General features: G+C 39.8%; 1 protein-coding gene across 2 annotated transcripts in view; it reads left to right on the top strand.

Moving 5' to 3' along the window:
- Positions 1 to 19,488, top strand: part of lrsam1 (leucine rich repeat and sterile alpha motif containing 1) — a 40,912-nt gene that overhangs the window by 15,914 nt on the left and 5,510 nt on the right. For both annotated transcript variants that reach the window (XM_061801630.1, XM_061801629.1), the window contains exons 12-23: positions 227 to 349; positions 565 to 704; positions 795 to 839; positions 1,084 to 1,154; positions 6,866 to 6,965; positions 7,095 to 7,182; positions 7,308 to 7,382; positions 10,317 to 10,397; positions 11,670 to 11,765; positions 14,981 to 15,079; positions 15,156 to 15,287; positions 16,933 to 16,999. In XM_061801630.1, the coding sequence (XP_061657614.1) occupies positions 227 to 349; positions 565 to 704; positions 795 to 839; positions 1,084 to 1,154; positions 6,866 to 6,965; positions 7,095 to 7,182; positions 7,308 to 7,382; positions 10,317 to 10,397; positions 11,670 to 11,765; positions 14,981 to 15,079; positions 15,156 to 15,287; positions 16,933 to 16,999 (1,117 nt within the window). The remainder of the gene's footprint in view (positions 1 to 226; positions 350 to 564; positions 705 to 794; positions 840 to 1,083; positions 1,155 to 6,865; positions 6,966 to 7,094; positions 7,183 to 7,307; positions 7,383 to 10,316; positions 10,398 to 11,669; positions 11,766 to 14,980; positions 15,080 to 15,155; positions 15,288 to 16,932; positions 17,000 to 19,488) is intronic.

The following is a 19,488-nucleotide window of genomic DNA, read 5'->3' on the forward strand; positions in this document are numbered from 1 at the left end:
CTTTTCTGTAATCATGGAGATAGTTTATCGTCCTCACTGATTGCAAAGCTTTTGGTCTTCACACATTCACCTCATCACTCTCCACCTTTTCATTACAGCTGGAGTTTCAAATTTCAAAAGAAAAAAAACCAAAGAAACAAAACTGAATTCAAATATTAAGGAAAAATTTAGAAAATGATTTAGGAGAAATTGAAGCATAATTGACATGCCGCTTCTTCTCTATCAGTTTCAGAAGCAGCAGGAAAAGTTGGCCTTTGAGCGACACCGAGAGGAGAAACTAAATGAGCACACCCAGCTTCTACTCATGAACACCTCTCGTAAAGAAGACATCCTCAACTCAGTCCGTCAGGTAGGCTGTTCTCAAATAAAGTTCAGTCATTCCCCATTTTTTTTTCACCCTACCCCTTAGGAACATTTCATAGCTGGTCAATGTTTGCTTCTGACTTTGACTCACCTTTTGGGGGGAAAAAAAAAAAAAAAAAAAAAAAAAAGAGTATTCACATCATAAATTAGTATCAGAAATCAAACAGTGAAGTGAAACTAAACCTTTCCACTGATGTTTAGGAACAGGAACGCCTGGAGCAAGGGGTCACACAGCAGCAGCGGGCCCAGGAGTCTGAAAGGTTGCTGTTGTTAGACAAAGTGAGACACGCTGAATACGACATCAGCAGTCGAATCAGCAACATGCTGTTGGATAACAGCAGGTAGTACATGAAGGCAGCATGTAAATGCATATCAAAGGGGAAGTATTGTTCCCACCTGATAAATGAACTACTATGTTCTGACCTCTGCAGGCAAAAAAAGAGTGCTGAGTTTCTCCAGGCCATGGAGGAAGATCGGTAAGTGAAAGATAATCACATACTTCCAATGTTGCAAAGTTTGTAATTCACTTGGATATTATGAATTTATTAACGACTTTGTAAAATTCAAGCATTGTAATGTGTTAGTTTTACAAATTTTCCTCTTTCTCTGTCTCTTTCTCTCTCTCTCTCTCTCTCTGTCCCTCTATCTTATACCACATTTTGTCTGACTGCGTGAATAAAATCAATTCAATACATTTCACATATCTTTTTTTCCTGACAGGATCCGTATGGAGCATCTGACTTCCATCACACAGGAAGAAGCTAACTCTCTGAGGAAGAGAGAAGTTGCCAGTATGTACAGAAATTTATCATTAATAATGTGAACCCCCAAAGTTAACCTAAAAAATTCTGGAAAACCTTTGAACCTGTGTAAAATCCATTTTTACAATGTATAATTTTGCTTTTACCCATATGATCAAAACATGACGTACTTGTTGTATTTTGTTAATTTTTATCACAGTAGTATTCTGAAGTTAAGCACTTTCTTTGAACAAAATAATTTTTTTAACTTGCTCTTATTTTGAAAATCACAGACTTACTTTTATTTAGTAAATGAGAAAACACATAGTTGTGCTCATGTTTGATGACCCAGCCAGAATCTTTAAGATGTATACAACTTTTTAAAGAAACCATGAGGTACCAGGCAAAACACATTTAGTTTTATTTTAATGGGGTTTAAATTAAACTGTAAAGTATTTCAGAAAAGCATCATCATGACACAAAACATAAAGAAATTAATTATGGTTGTTGTTCAGTCATTAAAAAAAAAACATTCACAATCTCCTGGGTATGTAAAATATGAGCATCATTATACAGTGCCTTGTGAAAGTATTCAGCCCCCTTGAACTTTTCAACCTCTGGCTACATTTCAGGCTTCAAACATAAAGATATAAAATCTTTTTTTTTTTTTGTCAAGAATCAACAAGTGGGACACAATCATGAAGTGGAACGAAATTTATTGTACATTTAATTTTTTTTAACAAATAAAAACCTGAAAAGTGGGCCGTGCAATATTATGTGGCCCCTTTACTTTCAGTGCAGCAAACTCACTCCAGAACTTCAGTGAGGATCTCTGAATGATCCAATGTTGACTGATGATAAATAGAATCCCCCTGTGTGTAATCAAGTCTCTGTATAAATGCACCTGCTCTGTGATAGTCTCAGGGTTCTGTTTAAAGTGCAGAGAGCATCATTAAGACCAAGGAACACACCAGGCAGGTCCGACATACTGTTGTGGAGAAGTTTAAAGCCAGATTTGGATACAAAAGGATTTCCCAACCTTTAAACTTTAAACTGAGGTGGGAGAGTCCGTCCATAGGACAACAATCAGTCGTACACTGCACAATCTGGCCTTTATGGAAGAGTGGCAAGAAGAAAGCCATTTCTCAAAGATATCCATAAAAGATCTCTTTTAAAGTTTGCCACAAGCCACCTGGGAGACACACCAAACATGTGGAAGAAGGTGCTCTGGTGAGATTAAACCAAAATCAAACTTTTTGGCCACAATGCAAAACGATATGTTTGGCGTAAAAGCAACACAGCTCATCACCCTGAACACACCATCCCCACTGTCAAACATAGTGGTGGCAGTCTCATGGTTTGGGCTTGCTTTTCTTCAACAGGGACAGGGAAGATGGTTGAAATTGATGGGAAGATGAATGGAGCCAAATACAGGACCATTCTGTCAGAAAACCTGTTAGAGTCTGCAAAAGACCTGAGACTGGGATGAAGACTTATCTTCCAACAGGACAATGATCTAAAACATAAAGCCATTCTAAAATGGAATGGTTCACAATAAACGTATCCAGGTGTTAGAATGGCTGAGTCAAAGTCCAGACTTGAATCCAATCAAGAATCTGTGGGCAGAGCTGAAGACTGCTTTTCACAAATACTCTCCATCCAACCTCACTGAGCTCTTGCTGTTTGCAATGAAGAATGGGCAAGAATTTCAGTTTCTCGATGTGCAAACCTGATAGAGACATAGCCCAAGCGACTTGCAGCTGTAATTCCAGCAAAAGATGGCGCTAACAAGTATTAATGCAAGGGGGCCTAATAATATTGCACGCCCCACTTTTCAGGTTTTTATTTGTTAAAAAAGTTTAAAGTATCCAATAAATTTCACTCCACTTCACGATTGTGTCCTAATTGTTGCTGGTTCTTGACAAAAAATAAATAAATTTTATATCTTTATGTTTGAAGCGTGAAATGTGGCAAAAGGTTGAAAAGTTCAAGGGGGCTGCATACTTTCACAAGGCACTGTACATGCATGCAGTCACATGTATCCCTGTCATAATGGAATCAAAATGTAGGCTACACGATTTTCATAACCTTTTGATGGTGTAGCGACTAAACCATATATATAGCCACCTATTATCTGTGGATAACAGTTAGGGAAAATTTATGAGAAACCCCATTGTTAATTATTGATCAGTCAGGGATTGAAGGCTTATTAACACATTAATTTAAACAGGTTCTCAATATTAGGGGCTTGTCGGTTCTCCTGAACTCAAACACAAAGAAAAGGATGCATGTCGTGAATTTTATCGAAATTTTAATGAGAGCTAACAGGGCAATCTTCAACAATAGGCAAGATAAGGTGAAAAGGAACACAACCAAGGCCAGACGAACATTAGCTTAGGAGGCTGAGTTAGGACGGTAAGGTCGGGTGGGGTCAGTAAGTGTGGGATGGCCAGGCGCAAAGTAGGAATCACTGTTCTTGTTACATTTTACCCAACTATACACCAATCTGTAGTTTCAGTTGGCTGTAAAGTTGTACTTATAATTGTTAACCATGGGGCCACAAGCCAGTGCAATCTTTAGGCCGGTCCCAAGACCGAATAAATGCACAGGATTGCGTCAGGAAGGGCATCTGGCTTAAAACTGTGCCAAACAAATACTTGCAGTAACATTAACCTGTCATCATGGTCGTCATCTCAAATGAGACCCCAAAAATGTTGAAACAGCAATCCTTAATGTGAAAGAATTTTTTTTTTGTTTGCAAATGTTTTTGTGACATGTTTCTCAAGATCGAACACAAAGTTCATTCAGAATTCTTAGCTGATTTGTTCCCGTCTGTGTTCGTAACCCAATTTTCATGTAAATTACAAAATCTTACAAGGGGCTCATAATTCGGAAGATAGATGTCTGCCCTGTTTTACAACTGACTTTGTTCGTCCCATAGTGATTAAATTATCCATCCATCCATTCAACCATTTTCTACCGCTTCTCTGAGTCGGGTCGCGGTAGCTTTAGCAGGGATACCCAGACTTTCCTTTCCCCAGCCACTTCCACCAGCTCTTCCGGAGAGATCCCGAGGTGTTCCCAGGCCAGCCGAGAGACATAGTCCCTCCAGCGTGTTCTGGGTCGTCCCCAGGGTCTTTTTCCGGTCGGACATGCCCAGAACACCTCACCAGGGAGGCATCTGGATCAGATGCCCAGCCACCTCTTCTGGCTTGTCTCAATGCGGAGGAGCAGTGGCTCGACACCCGCCCGGATGATCTCAGCCTATCTTTAAGAGCGACCCCGGACACCCTGCGGCGGAAACTCATTTCGGCTGCTTGTAGCCGGGATCTTGTTTTTTGGTCACGACCCAAATTTCATGGCCGTAGATAAGGGTAGGAACATAGATTGACTGGTAAATTGAGAGGTTTGCCTTCTGACTTTGTTCCCTCTTTACCACAACGGATCGATACAAAGCTTGCATCACTGCAGATGCTGCACTGATCCGCCAGGATGTCATCCCCGACTCAGAGAGGCAGTCACTCATATTTGACGGGCACGATCACGCCGGCGCGCCACCGCACTCAATCTCCACAGTCGAGCACGAAAAATCACGCGTGTCAAATTTGTTATGAGTAGAAAAAAATTGATATTTAAAGACGTCGCTTATTTTGTGTAGTCATGACATTCATTTATTTCATAAATGTTGGTAACAAAACAAGCCTGATCCTAAACAATGAATATTCACAAACAGGAAATGCAAGTTAACCATACTTAGCATGTTCCGAAGTGATGCCAAAAGCACATGTTCCGAGCTGCTTCACCTACTGCGAGTGCATTTACATTGAAAGTCATCAACATAATGAGCCATGTCAAAGGAAATTCAGTTACACCAGGGGTCCTCAATGCGTCGATCACGAGGCAGTTTTGGTTGATTGTGTGACGGCGTCCCCCCCCCCCCCAAAAAAAAAAAAAAGAAAAAAAAAGACGTTAGACTTTCATCCACCTCGTCGCTTTCAGGTGAGGCCTATATGTTGAGTGTACACATATAAAGGCGCTTTCTAGTAATCCGGCATCCTATTTACGGCAGTCGCGGCGATGCACATCTGCAACCCCCCATGCCCCCGGTGGTTAATTGCGAGAGGCTGGCTGGTTGAAAAGTAGATCTTGGGGGAAAAATTCTGGGCACCCCTGAGTTACATTGAAAACATTTCTGGGATATAACACAGGTAATGTTTCAGTATCTAACTATAATAAGTATGAGATTGTGATTTACTTTGACCTGATCTAAGTTCTGATGTTAGACTAGTCTGTCCATATGTAAATGCGAACGGTCATTTCCCCCCGTGGTAACGCGGTATCTTGAAGTTGAAAACTTTCCTCTACATGCTTTAGGAAGCTATAGATAATCTACTGCTAGTTTTCATCAATGGATTGACAATAGATAGCACCGTATATTATATGAGATTATAACTTTATTTATCTATTGACCTCTTTTAAAATGCCTGTCTCAGTGTCAGTAAATTATGATTATGGTATTACATAACAACTACATACTTGGGTATAACAACTCAGTAAGTTATTTTAAGGTCTTGAAATTCCATCCCTAATCATACCCGCAACTTGCGGACCACACACATAACTTTATATCTGCAGGCATGACTGACCACACCTGTACATTTTTCAAATGTGAGTGACTGAGAGAGGGCATGCCACCCTTTTCCGACTGAGGACCATGGTCTGATCTTTGGAGGTGCTGATTCTCATCCCAGTCGCTTCACACTCAGCTGCAAACTGATCCAGTGAGCGTTGGAGATCAGGGCTTGATGAAGCCAGAAGAACCACATGATTTGCAAAGAGCAGAGATGCGATGTTAAGGCCACCAAACTGGACACCCTCTACGCCTCAGCTGCGCCTAGAGATTCTGTTCATAAAAGTTATGTACAAAATCAGTGACAAAGGGCTGTCTTGGCGGAGTCCAACTCTTACAGGAAGCAAGTTCGACTTATTGCCGGCAATGCGGACCAAACTCTAACTCCAGTTGTATGGGGACTGAACAATCCGTATCAGGGGGTTTGTTACCCCATACTCCCAAAGAACCCCACACAAGACTCCCCGAGGGACACGGTCGAACACCTCCAAATCCACAAAACACATGATGAAATTATATTTGTACATATTTTCGCCTGGTGGGAATAGGCTCCACCTGACCTATGACTGAACAGGATATACTGTAGAAAATGGATGGATTCATGAATGGATGCATGCATGCTAAAATCTACAGTAATGGGACAAGCAGCAAGGTCTCCTAACAGCTACTACAAAGTTGTTTTTGTTAATTTTGCATAAGCGGTCGCAACAGAGAGTACCTCGCATGAATTGTTTGGCACGATTTTTACACCAAATGCCCTTTTTGAAGCAATTTTCCCGGATGGGCTCGAGATCATCAGTTGCTGTGTATTCGGGGACATGAACAGAATTAAACCCATACTGTCTTATACAAAAGTATTATATCAATGCCTTTCTAACATGTAAGCAAATGATTGGGACCAAAAAGTCAGGGGAAGTTTGTAGTTACATGATTAATGGATGATGGGCATTGTTTCCAGATGTTCATACTATTAAATGAAATGTCAGTATGCCATTGGAAAATCCATTGCAAACCAATTAGTTTTTTTTAAGGTCTTCCAATTTGTTGCTGTTGTATTTTTTGCTCTTTCAATCAATGCTTGCACCACATTCTAGTTTCTTTTAGAAACCAATCTTTTCTATATCATTTGTAGCGGCCATGCAAAAGATGCTGTCAGACAGCTGCGCTGTGAGCCTCCTCCAAGAGGCCAGTGATTCACGTAGAAAGAGCCTCGTGTCTGAGGCTTACAGAAGGTTTAGAATGGACACACACACACACACACGTGCACCCACAGAAAAACACACAAATACTATTTCAGTGTGTTCTAATCAACCAGTCAAAGTTATGATGGTCGATGGTGTTTCCCGCCTGTTGTGTAACAGTATGGAGACTCTGGAGAAGAAGTTTGACAAGATGTTATCCATTCAAGTTTTGGACAAATCTAAAGCCATTGCCCAGATTTTACAGGAGGTATGTCTTCAGTGATCAAATAGAAGTTGTTTAGATATGTTTGGGAGTGAAAACCAGCCTTAATTGAAACATAAAATAACCTTGAAACTCAGTGAACATTCATGTCTTCTATTTGAACTCTGCAGGAGGAGATGCAGAAAGCTGCGTTCCAAGCACTGCAGCTGCAGAAAGATTCTGTCCATGGTTACATCCGGAACCAGGTTTGTATGGAGGGATGCAAATGAGTGCAGTGAGGGTCAAACCTGTCCTCAGTTTATAATCTGTTCTGATGGCTGTAGAATTAAATGGATGGCAGATTTAAAGATACTCTACGCTCTTCTTACTTTCAAAGACATTTTTTTCAAGCTTGAGCACAGCCATGTAAGTGCCCAATTGAAATTGCTTGGTTATAATAATTCTGCCCCTCCTCGAGCCGTCACCTTATCGTGGTGGAGGGGTTTATGTGTCCCGATGATCCTCTGAGCTAAATTGTCTGGGGCCTCATGCTGTGGTAGGGTCACCCATGGCAAACAGGTCCAAGGTGAGGGCCCAGACAAAATACGACCCCAAAACCCCTATGATGACTACAAAAATTGGATCTTGGTTTCCCTTGCCCAGACATGGGTCAGTGGAGCCCCCCCTCTGGAGCCAGGCCTGGAGGTGGGACTTGAAGGCGAGCGCCTGGTGGCCAGGCCTGCACCCATGGGGCTCGGCCAGGCACAGCCCGAAAGGGTAACATGAGTGCCCCTTCCCATGGGCTCACCACATGTGAGAGGTACCATGGGGTCAGGTGCAATGTGAGCTGGGTGGTGACCAAAGGCGATCCGATCCCTGGCTACAGAAACTAGCTCTAGGGACATGGAATGTTACCTCTTTGGCAGGGAAGGAGCCTGAGTTGGTGAGTGAGGTCAAGAAGTTCCGACAAGATATAGTGGGACTCGCCTCTATGCACTGCTTGGGCTCTGGCACTACTCCTCTTGAGAGGGGTTGGACTCTGTTCCACTGTGGAGTTGTCCATGGGGAGAGACTGAAGCTATTCTCCTGCAACCCGACCTGGAAAAGCGGTAGAGGATGGATGGATGGATTGATGGATTGATTGATTGATTGATTATAATTTTTGGGCTTGCTTCTATTGTGGAACTACAACAACCTATGCTGTGAAACTCACAGGTAGCCTTGCATTTTGGTTAAAAGGTGACATTTTTCTGGCCATAATTTTAGATATTTTAGCTGTTGTATCCGAAATCATAAGCATCCGAAAAAGTGAAATATTTCCAACAGTCCCATTCACATGAACTTTTCACCAGATGTTGGGAACATACCAAGTAAGCCACACATACAAAGAAAGTAAGAAAGATTAAAGAAAAATTCAGTTGGTGTAATAATGTGAAATGACACATTGAACAAGAATTGGACACATGGAGAAAGGGAAGTGCTAACCCAAGATAACAACCAAGATCAATCAGTAATTAAACAACACTCCAGCTACTTGTGAGTGAATACGAATATCAGCTGGTTCAGTTCTAATTGATTGCCTATAAAGAGGTCTCATTGCCATGGTGTGAGTCAAGACACATCTCATAATGGGGAAGAGCAAAGAGTTGTCTCAAGACCATCACACGCTAATTGTTGCAAAACATAACGACGGCATTGGTTACACGTGCACATCTACCCTAATTTCTCATCTATAATGCTCACCTATGTAAAATACGCACCCCAAATTTGACCTCAAAATTCTGGAAAACCCTTCTACCTATGTGTAAGTCAGTTACAATGCATGATTTTACTTCTACCCATATGAAAACATGATGTATTATCTGTATTTTATTATTATTATTTTAAAAACGTAATACTTTTATTACTTGCGCTCAAGTTGAAATTCACAGCCCTACGTTTATTTTGTAAATGAGAAAATATAGTTGTGCTCATATGTTTGATTACCTGGACAGACTTTGTACGAATGGTAGAATTCGTTAAATAAAACATTAAGGGCCACGTGAAACACAGTTAATTTGATTTCATGAGATTGAAATCAAACTGTCAGACGTTTCAGAAAAGCATTATCATAAAACAAAATCATGACTCAAGTCACTTTTCTTTTGATTTAGTAAGGTGCATTTCTTGTAATATGAGTCGGTTTGTTTTAAATTTAACAATGTTGTCCGTAATCTTAATTGTGTTTATCCGTGATCGGATGCCATTGGCATTCTAAGACACGAAAGTCAAGTGTGACATATCATAATTTTAAATTGTTTTGGTACTATGTATTCTTTGTTGTTGCTTTTTTTTACAGCTTTCAAGGAAATTTTTTTATTGTCTTGATGAATGTAAACTAGAGAAAATGCTCTATAAAGTTCTACGATGCCAGGGTATATACACACTGGACATAGGAAACCAAACAATAACCACAGGATAATATGATGTTGGGTGATAATGAATTGTGTTGTGCAAGAACAATTTTGTGTGACTTGCGTGTTTAGTGCGTGTGGAATCAAGAAGAGCAGGAAAGCAGAAAGATAGGTGTGAAGGTTCGTGCTGATGGCATGCGGGATTCCATTTTTGTTTATATAAAATGAAGTAGAAAAAAACAAAACAAAATATAATGTACGATTGAAAATTCATAACGGCAACAAATCAAAAGAAGTCATGACAGGTGTCTAGAATAGCCAGGGCATGACATTGGCGTCACGAAATAGTTGACAGTCTATATATAGCTTGTCATCATTCAGCCATGCTCGTTTGCCTTTGGGATTTGCCTAAAGCCCATCTAACTAATGGGTGCACAGCATGCTGTCAAAGTTTGATGATCATATTGACAATTTGTCATCAAAAGTGGTGTGCCAAGTGGGGACCTTTTAATTGCTGCTTGCAGCTTTATTTTCATATTGTCGTCAACCTTGCTGCTGGGTGTCAGATGAGGCACTGCTACCTGAGCTTACTGGTGAGGGTAAAGAGGGGAAATTTGTTTTACTTATAGAATTGTATCCTGACTTTGTCTGCACTTTTAATGACCTCAAGTGGTTCATATTTTATACACCCACCTCTGTAGGTAGAAAATCATTAATTAAATCCTCATCCTTGTTCATCCTAACTTTTGCATTCCACAGCATGCCACTTCTCCCTGGTAGCTTCATGTTACTTTTCCACTGTTCTAGATCAAGCTAATTGAGGGTGAATTAATGCAGCTGACAAAATTGGAAGTTAAAAGAAAGACTCTGGATGCAGAGAACCTGCAGGTAGGTGCCTCCCTCCCTCTTTTGTTTTTAGTTGCCCACAGTCATTTTTTATTTTGTTTTCTCTTTTTCTTCTGTATAATATTATTTTATTCCATCTTTTCTACCTTTTGTTTCAATATAACATTCATGAACTAATCAAAATCATACTAATATGCTCATTATATCAATTAAGTCATTAAAACGGCAGCACAATAGACAATTGGTTTTCAGTTCACAGGTTGAGCTCCAGACACAGAGAGATTTGTAAGTAGTCTAGATTTTAATGGACATGTTGGTGAAGGAAACACGGGTGATGAAGAAGTGATGGGTAAGTACGGCATCCAGAATAGGAACTTTGAGGGACAGATGGTGGTACAGTTCGCAAAAAGGATGGAAATGCAGCTGTGAACTTTTTTTTTTTTTTCCCCCAGAAGAGGCTGGACATAGGGAGATAGACACACATGTGTAGGATGACTGGTGACAGGGAGGAAGATTAAGAATATAAAGGGAAAGAAGAGAACTACATGGTGGAAGTTGAGAAAGGCAAAGTGCTGTCCAGCCTTTCACAAAGAAATGAGACATGCTCTCGGGCAGGAGGTGCTCCTGGAATACTGGACTATTACAGCCAAGGGACAGGCAAGAGCGTACTTGGTCTGTCTTCTAGTAGAAAAGGGAAGAAGGGGGCTTGGTGGTGGAACCTCAATGTACAGGGAGTCATACAAAGAAATAATTTAGCAAAGAAAAAGTTGGACACTGAGAGGACCGAAGAGAGGACGAAGGAATACATTGAGACGCGATGTACCCCAAAGGTAGAGGTGGCAAAGGCTAAACAAGAGACATATGAGGACATGTGTACCAGGTTGGACACTAAAGAAAGAAAAAAGTATCTTAAGATAGAGACAGAGGATAGAGAGGAATAGAGACGGGAAGACAGGTTAGGGTGATTAAGGAGAGAGGTCAAAATGTGTGACTGATGTCATTACAGGCCAATGAAATAAAGGCCAAATATATTAAGGTATTTGACCCTAATACTCATTTAAAATTACAGTGAACATAATACCTAGCATTTGGGAATACAATTTCTTTGTTGCATTTTATTCAGCATTTAAATTTATTTAGTCGTAGCAGCTCACGCTCTTAAATTCAGAGATTTAAATTGTGGAAGACATGGTTCTGATTTCTTAGGACTGAGTTAAGTTTTTTATTAAATCAGGAATTGATGAATCACGTTATTGTATTGAGTCAATCTTCTTTCGTGTGTCTTGATGTATTTATGTCCATGTGTGGATGGAGGAAGTGCTAGTGGACCAGCGTACAGCTCTAGGTCATATGTTGCAGCAACTGCTGAAACAGAAGCACCAGAGAGAGCAAGAACTGCTGCAAGTTCTGGTGAGCACACTGAACTGCTAGATGATTTGTTTTCTTGACAATGTCCATGGTTTGCTTTCTTACCAACTGTAGTATGTACAAACTCAGTACAGCGAGATGACACCGTATGTCAGAGACTTGAGTCACATGACTTGGACTCTAATCAGACTCGAGTCATAAATTCCATGACTTTTGACTTGACAATATGTAAAAAGACTTGCAACTCAACTTGAACCTGAACAGTAAAGACTTGTAACTTCAAAATAGTTACACGTGAGCCAACATGTGAGCTGTATGGGCTTCCTGTACATATATTAGTCTGATTCCATATTTGTCATAATTTTTAAATAGTCCTCTCTTGTTGTGACTGAGATTCCACATTTAGATAAAATTGTACTGGTATAAAAAGTTCACTTACTTGGCTTCCTCTTTTTTTTTAATGCCATGTCTTATCTTTTTGATATAATAAATGCCAAGTTTAAACTGAAACCTATTTTTATTTGTTTGAAATTGTCTCACTAGAAACGTTTGTAAAGAATAATAATGCAGTTTCTTGTTTTATGCACAATTTTAATTTAAAGGGCTACTGACAGGAAAAGCATGATTTTTAGTATGTTTTTAATTAAAAAAAATAAATAAAAATAAAGGCAGCCAGAACGGATCCATCCGCTTTTTTCACCACACAAGATGAATTTGACGTATATGGCTTTTTGGAACTCCCGCCAAGAAAATCCTCTCAAGAGATTTGTTTTGGAGAAGAAGCGGGAAGTGACGTTATTAGCAGACGGCCACTCAGGCGGGCTCGTGTGTTTATACCAGTTTTACCTGCAGAAAGGTCGCTCTTTGTTCCTTCATGTTAATCAAAATGCCAGCTTATTGTATTGCTGGATACTGCTCGAACACTCGGAAGATGGATTGCGATCGACACATTGGGCCTGACATCTTTTTTTTTTTCTCAGCCTACTTGTACTCCCTAGTTTACCTGACACCTCCCCCTCCGCTCTTAAAGGGTACACTCATTATTACAAACAGAACACACACCCATAACTTTATATATGTGGGCATGACTGACCACACCCGTACATTTTTCAAATGTGAGTGACTGACATTTTGCATCCCTTTATAAGGTTTCCCCTCTCAAATTCAACTTTTAATCAATGTACGCTGTCCTTCTGAACAATGTGTTGAACGACCCATTTTCTCTAGGCTTTTAGGAGAAATGCATGTTAAATAGGTGCTGGCTTTATCCTTAAATAGGTGCCACCTGATTCACACCTGTTTTTCACAAAATTGATGACTTCACTGACTGAATGCCACGCCGCTATTTTTTCAAACACACCCCTTTCAACAAATTGCCCAATTGCACAGCCTTAAGAGTGTGTATATCATGAATGCTACATCTTGTTGGTTTTCTTAGAATGTACTGCACCTACTTGTATCTTGTTTGACATGGAACAGTAAAAAAAATATGGATTAATCTTGTTAGTCACATTCGACTGCTATTATTTAGAACACTATTATACAGTATCTAGGTCAGTCAAAGGTTTCAAATCATCACACAATTTTACTCTTAATCAGAGGCAACCCAAGGAAATACAAAATGCTGTTTTCAAATGACAAGTCAATTTATTAAGGCACAAAAAAAGTCCAAACCCTCTGTGTAAAGGTAATTGCCTTCTGAATCTAATAGCAGGTTGTGCCATAGTTTGCAGCAATAACTGAAATCAAGCGTTCATTGGTGATGAGTCTTTCACATCGCTCAGCAGGAATTTTGTCCCACTCTTCTTTGCAGAATTCTTTCAACTCCGCCATATTCGAGGGTTTTCTATAATGAACTGCACGTTTAAGGTTACACCACAGCATCTCAATTGGATTTAAATCTAGACTTTGACTTAAAACCTTAATTTATTTTTTTTATGGAGTCATTTACAGGTGGACTTGCTGGGGTATTTCAGATCGTTGTCCTGCTGCATGATCCTAGAGTGCTTGAGGGCCTTAACTGATTTTCCTTCAGGACTTGCCGGTACACAGCAGAATTAATTGTTCTGTCAATCACAGCAAGTTGTCCTGGTCTTGAGGCATCAAAGCAGCGTCAGACCATCACACATCGACCAACATGCTTCACTGTTGGCGTAATGTTCTTTTTATCAAATGCTGTGCCATTTTTACGCCAGATGTAACAAGTTGAACACCTTCCAGAAAGTTTAATTTTCGACTCGTCACTCCACAGAATGTTTCTCCAAAAGTCTTGAGGATCATCAAGATCTCTTTTTGGCAAATGTGAGATTTTATTTTTTGCTGACAGCAGGGGTTTTAGCCAGGCAGCTCTCCCATGGATACTATTTTTTGCCAATTACTTTTTTTATGGTAGAATCATGAACAATGACCTTAACTGTGGGCAGTGAGACCTGCAGGTCTTAAGAGGTTGTTGGAGGTTCTTTTGTGACCTTCTGGATGATTTGTCGCACTTTTGGACTAATTTTAGTTGGTTGTTTACTCCTGGGAAGGTTTGCCACTGTTTCCAGTTTTGTCCATTTGTGGATAATGGTTCTGACAGTGGTTCACTGTAGCCTTGGAAATGGCTTTGTAACCTTTTCCAGACTGATGGATTTCAATCACTTTTTTTCTCATTTCTCCTTGAATTTCTTTGGATCGTGGCATGATGCACTGATCCTTGAGATCTTGTAGCCTACTTCACGTTCTTTGACATTTTATTTAAGTAATTTCTTGATTCAACAAGTGTGGTGGTAATCAGGTCTGGGTGTGGTTTGTGAAATTTTACTCACCTATCCCAAATTTGTGGATAGTCACAGCAACTTTAATTTACAAAATTACTTTTTCACAGAGGATTGGAAATGTGTGGATTTTTTTTGGTGCCATAATAAATTTAATAGTTATTTGAAAACTGCATTTTGTATTTGTTTGGGAAGTCTCTGCGTGACATTAAAATTGGTTTGATGATTTGAAACCTTTGTGTGATAGATATGGAACACCCCCACCAAAAAATAAAAAGAATCAGGAGGGTGAAAATACATTTACAAGGCAGGTTTTATTTAACCAAAACTATTAAAATGTCAGATTTCTTTTTCTTCATGTGTGGGGGTCTGTAACAAATAAAAAATCTTTTATCTGAAAATATTTGTGTGTACTAGGCCTGGGTAGCACTAGTCATTCCTCCATTGTTTTTCCGTGATCAAGTGGTTTAATAGCAATACTAATCGCTTTGGGATTTCTAGGTGGAGCTGGAGTCGAAGTCAGAGTCCACACAGCAAAATTACTGGATGATTCAGTACCAGAGACTGTTGGATGCCAAGCCCTTGTCCCTGCGCATGCAGGTACATTGCTACATAGATTGCATCTTTCTTGAAAAATTATCTGAAAAATAACTCAATTGATGTGTGCTCATCACAGGAAGTTGGTGTGGAAAAAGAGTTAGTAAATATACTCTGCAAACTGTCAGCTCAGCATTACTTGCCCATCATTGCTCATAATCGTGTCACAATGGAAGCCCTTCGCCAGATGAACCCATCCGACCTCAAGGAGGTGCGTATTCTATACTATTGAGAAATGATTTTGCTTTCTTCTTGATATCTGAGGTATTTCACTCCACAACATGAAATTTCAACATCTGTTTGTTGTTTTCTTTTTGAGCCGAGAAGATCCAATAATCTATGTAGCATTTTCAAAAATCTGAATATGTCATATAATATATGTATGCTACACCAAGCAACTTCCCTTGTCTCACCCATTTCCTTGCTTTGCCTATTGTCTCGTCCACGCTGTTCTTGTATCTTAGTGTTGTGTTCCTGAAAACTTTTTTTTTTTTTTAAGTGATAATTTTTGATAATGTAGTTACAATGTCACCTCAGCATTGTGCCCCAGCAAAAGCTTCCTCCGCATCACCCAAGAAGTAGTAACTCCGCTGCACTTTTGTGTATTTAGCGATCCATCGAGAGGAATTGGCTCCTATTTGGGAGTACTTTAATCCTTTTTGGGATCCAGCCTTAGGAATCAACCACTTTGTGCAGCAAATGGCACTGGGACTGTGGTATCTACCGGGATGTCCTCCAGGGGTTTGGAGAGGGCGTTTTTCTCTTTGTTGGTCCCTGCATTGTGTTTTGTCCCCTCGAGGACGAGGCTTTTTGGCCAGCAAAGGGTGGTTCGAAAAATTTGTAAAAAGATATAGCCTCAGTAACGTGCCACTGTATAGTGCTGCTAATCGTTACATGCAGCAAAGGTGTGAATGTGAGTGTAAATTGGTTGTTTATTTCTTCCCTGTGATTGGCTGTCAACCAGTTCAGCGTGTACATAACCCTACCTGCCCCAAGAGACCTGGAATCGGCTCCAAGATTTGTCTCATATTCATCTTTTGAGCTGGAACTCAAATGTCTTCAATATACAATCTTCCATCTACTCGTTTCAATACTTAGAAATAACTGCAAACAATAATCAAAATTTAAATTTCCACATGGAGATTTGGATCTTTGAATTTGGCTGGAGCATGTGTGCATAAAGATGACTATGGTTATTATCACCATGGTTGTTAGTATAGGTTTTTAAGTATTAACCTTACTATCTGGGGGTGGTGTAACAAATTTGTTGAGACCTGCATACGTAGTGAGAGTTTTTAAGGGTTTTGGAGTGGAAGTCCGAGTCTCACTACACAAAAGATGTAAAAACAAATTAAAAAAAAAATAAGGCAAGTACTGTTATACGCTTCAGGTGCCCTTGACCAAGGCATTGTCCCTACCACCTCAGCTCAAGTGGTGCAGCACTCTTTGTGTACCTCTGAATCTGTCCTTGCATGACTCAGTGTGTGTGATCTGGTTCTGTGTGCTGTCCAACACTAAGTTCGAAAGAATGAGTTGTTTTCCCTTGAGGGACACCAATGAGTATAATACTCACATATAAAATAAAAAATATATATACAGTTTACCCCCGCAACCCTTGTGAGGATAAGCGGCTAAGAAAATGGATGGATGGAAATACAGTTTACCATTATCTTTATACACTGAAAGGATGCAGTAAACTGCCCCTTTCTTCAGTCATCTTTTTTTCCCCCATTTATTATTTGAAAATGGAAAATAAATTGAAACCCTTTATGTGGAACATTGAGGTAACGGACGATATTTTATTTATGGAAAAAATTACGTTATTGTTTCTTCTTCTTTCCCCCTTGTGTTTATAGCTTGGCATTATTGAAGTCGGCGTCCAGAAAGCAATTTTGAACTGGGCTCAAGAATGTAATCCTGAAGGTATAATACACAAACCTTACATGACATTGTTATACGTTCAGTATGATTGATGATCCTGATATGTTAAGGAATACTATGAGAGTGTTGTCTTTTTAACCACACAATGTTTCTCGACTGCTCTGGAGAAAGCAAGAGACAGACGGTAAATAGGCGGTCAGCTTGCTAGAATGCACTTTCAATGTATTAGCCATACCTGAATCAAGCAATGGGATGGATGATAGGTTGACGTCTTTTTTATTTGAGCATGCCATCACGCGATCGACCAAAACTGCCGCAGGGATCAACTGGTCAATCACGATCAACGCATTGGGCACCCCTGTTTTATTCAAAAAGAGGAAATTATTTGTAATTGACATTGCAGAACATTCACAAACACAAATTTATGATCCACCTCCTAGTTTAGTCTATAATGTGTTGGGAAATAGTCAGAAACGATGAAGATTATTTTCCACAGTAAAAGGATATGTTGGAAATATTTTATTTTGATAAAGATAATTGACCTGATAATTACTGAGGACTACATATATTTGAGAATATTTACTCTTTGAAACTTTAATTCATAGGATTTTGACAACTTTAGGATGTCTGTAAACAACTAATTGATTATCAAAATTGTCAATTTGGTAATTGTGCCAAAGTAGTTGTCAATTAATTTGATAATCGATTAATCATCGATTACTGGAAAAATTGCTGTACCTCTAATACAGTGCTATGAAAATTATGTGCCCCATCCTGATTTCAGTTGTTTTTGCCCATCTATTACACACAAAGGTTTCAAATCATTAACCCAATTTTGATATCACTCAGAAGCAACCCAAGGAAATACAAATTGCAGTTTTCAAAAGACAATTACATTTATTAAGGTCCCCAAAAAAATCCAAACCTTTCTGACCCTCTGTGAAAAGATAATCGTGTGGCCCCATGTCCCCGTTAAATCATGTTTTGGCAAAATCTTTTTCTGACACCATAAGTAAGGAAACAATACTTTCTTCATGGATTTTTTTTTCACAAATAGAAAGGAAAGTCTTTGTAAAGAGAGTAAAATGTACAAGTCTTAAGAGTTGTGACCCCTGTCTAAAGATAATACTTAGTCCTTTCATTACATTAAGATGAGAGAGACAGACATAGAGAAAATGATACAGTTATCTATGTCCATCTGTATATACAAGGAGCCAGTAGGAACACCAATACATGATGAACAGCCTGACCAGAAGAACTAAAAGCCACAACAGGACAAAACTTGTGATAGTTGAAGATAGAACTAATAAAACTAATATTTGGTACATAAAAACATCTGCCAACACATTTTACCCCCTTTTGATTAATCCAACCTAATCAATCCACTACTACTACTACTGCTGCTGCTTCTACTACTACTACTACTACTACTACTACTACTACTACTACTACTACTCTACTGCTACATACATTAGTGAACTCTTCCCATTAAAACCCAAACATAATAAACAAAGAAAGTCATCAAAACACTAAAACTGAAGCAAACAAGTTGCTAAGTGCTAAACATTGACCTAAAAGAAAGTAAAATAAAGTAAAGCTACTAAAAACTAAATATTAATGAGCTAAAAGGAACTAAAAACAAAGCTAAAATATGACAAATGAATGAATAAATCATCATGCATCAATAAAACAACAACCTCAATCATCCAGAAAAATCACACTTGTCGGTTTAAGAAAATCTATCATAAGCGGGTCATCATCAAGTATGTAACAGATTCAGGATGAGGAAAGTGAACAATGATCGACATCATCCAGACAGTCGGATCAGCCTTCATAAGCTGACCTTTATGAACATGATGACCTTTATGGACAATTGCCGTAGAAGATGAGGAGGGTGGAAGATTCAGGAGCCACTGGGATCTTCACGCAGTGTGATATGTGAACCCACGTAGCTCTTTCAGCGACCTTCACTGCAGTGTTAGTCATGAGGAGAATTTGGAAAGGGCACAGCCAGCGCTGATGTCTCCACGTTTTCCACCTGAAGTTCTTTATCAGCACAAAGTCACTGGGGTTTGATGTCATGCAAAGATCCCTCTGCCGACCTCGGTAGTGCTGCATAAACTTGTTTCCTGACATCAGTGAGCAGGTTAGTCAAAGATGTGAAATCCCTGATCATGTTGTCCTCGCAAAGGTGTGTGTCCATCGGCAAGTTTGAGGATGCAGTCCAACATTCAAAGGGCCTTTCAAACAGGATCTCAAACGCATCCTCAGATACAAGATAGCATGGTCATCAGGAGGCTGAGGATCGATCGCTATCGAAGCAGGAGAGGGAGGCGGCAGCCGTCGAGACAGGGGCGTGAAAATCGGTCACCATCGTGGTGTGGATGTGGATCGGCAGCAGCTCGGTCTCCGCCGAGACAGGAGTGGAAGGCGGCCGTGGGCCAATCGCCATTGAGACAGGAGTGGGAGGTGGTTGTATACCTGCCACCGTCGAGACAGGAACGTGAGACGGTAGTATACCTGTCGCCGCC

This window comes from Syngnathoides biaculeatus, chromosome 17 (genome assembly GCF_019802595.1).
Source record: "Syngnathoides biaculeatus isolate LvHL_M chromosome 17, ASM1980259v1, whole genome shotgun sequence".
Taxonomy (NCBI): domain Eukaryota; kingdom Metazoa; phylum Chordata; class Actinopteri; order Syngnathiformes; family Syngnathidae; genus Syngnathoides; species Syngnathoides biaculeatus.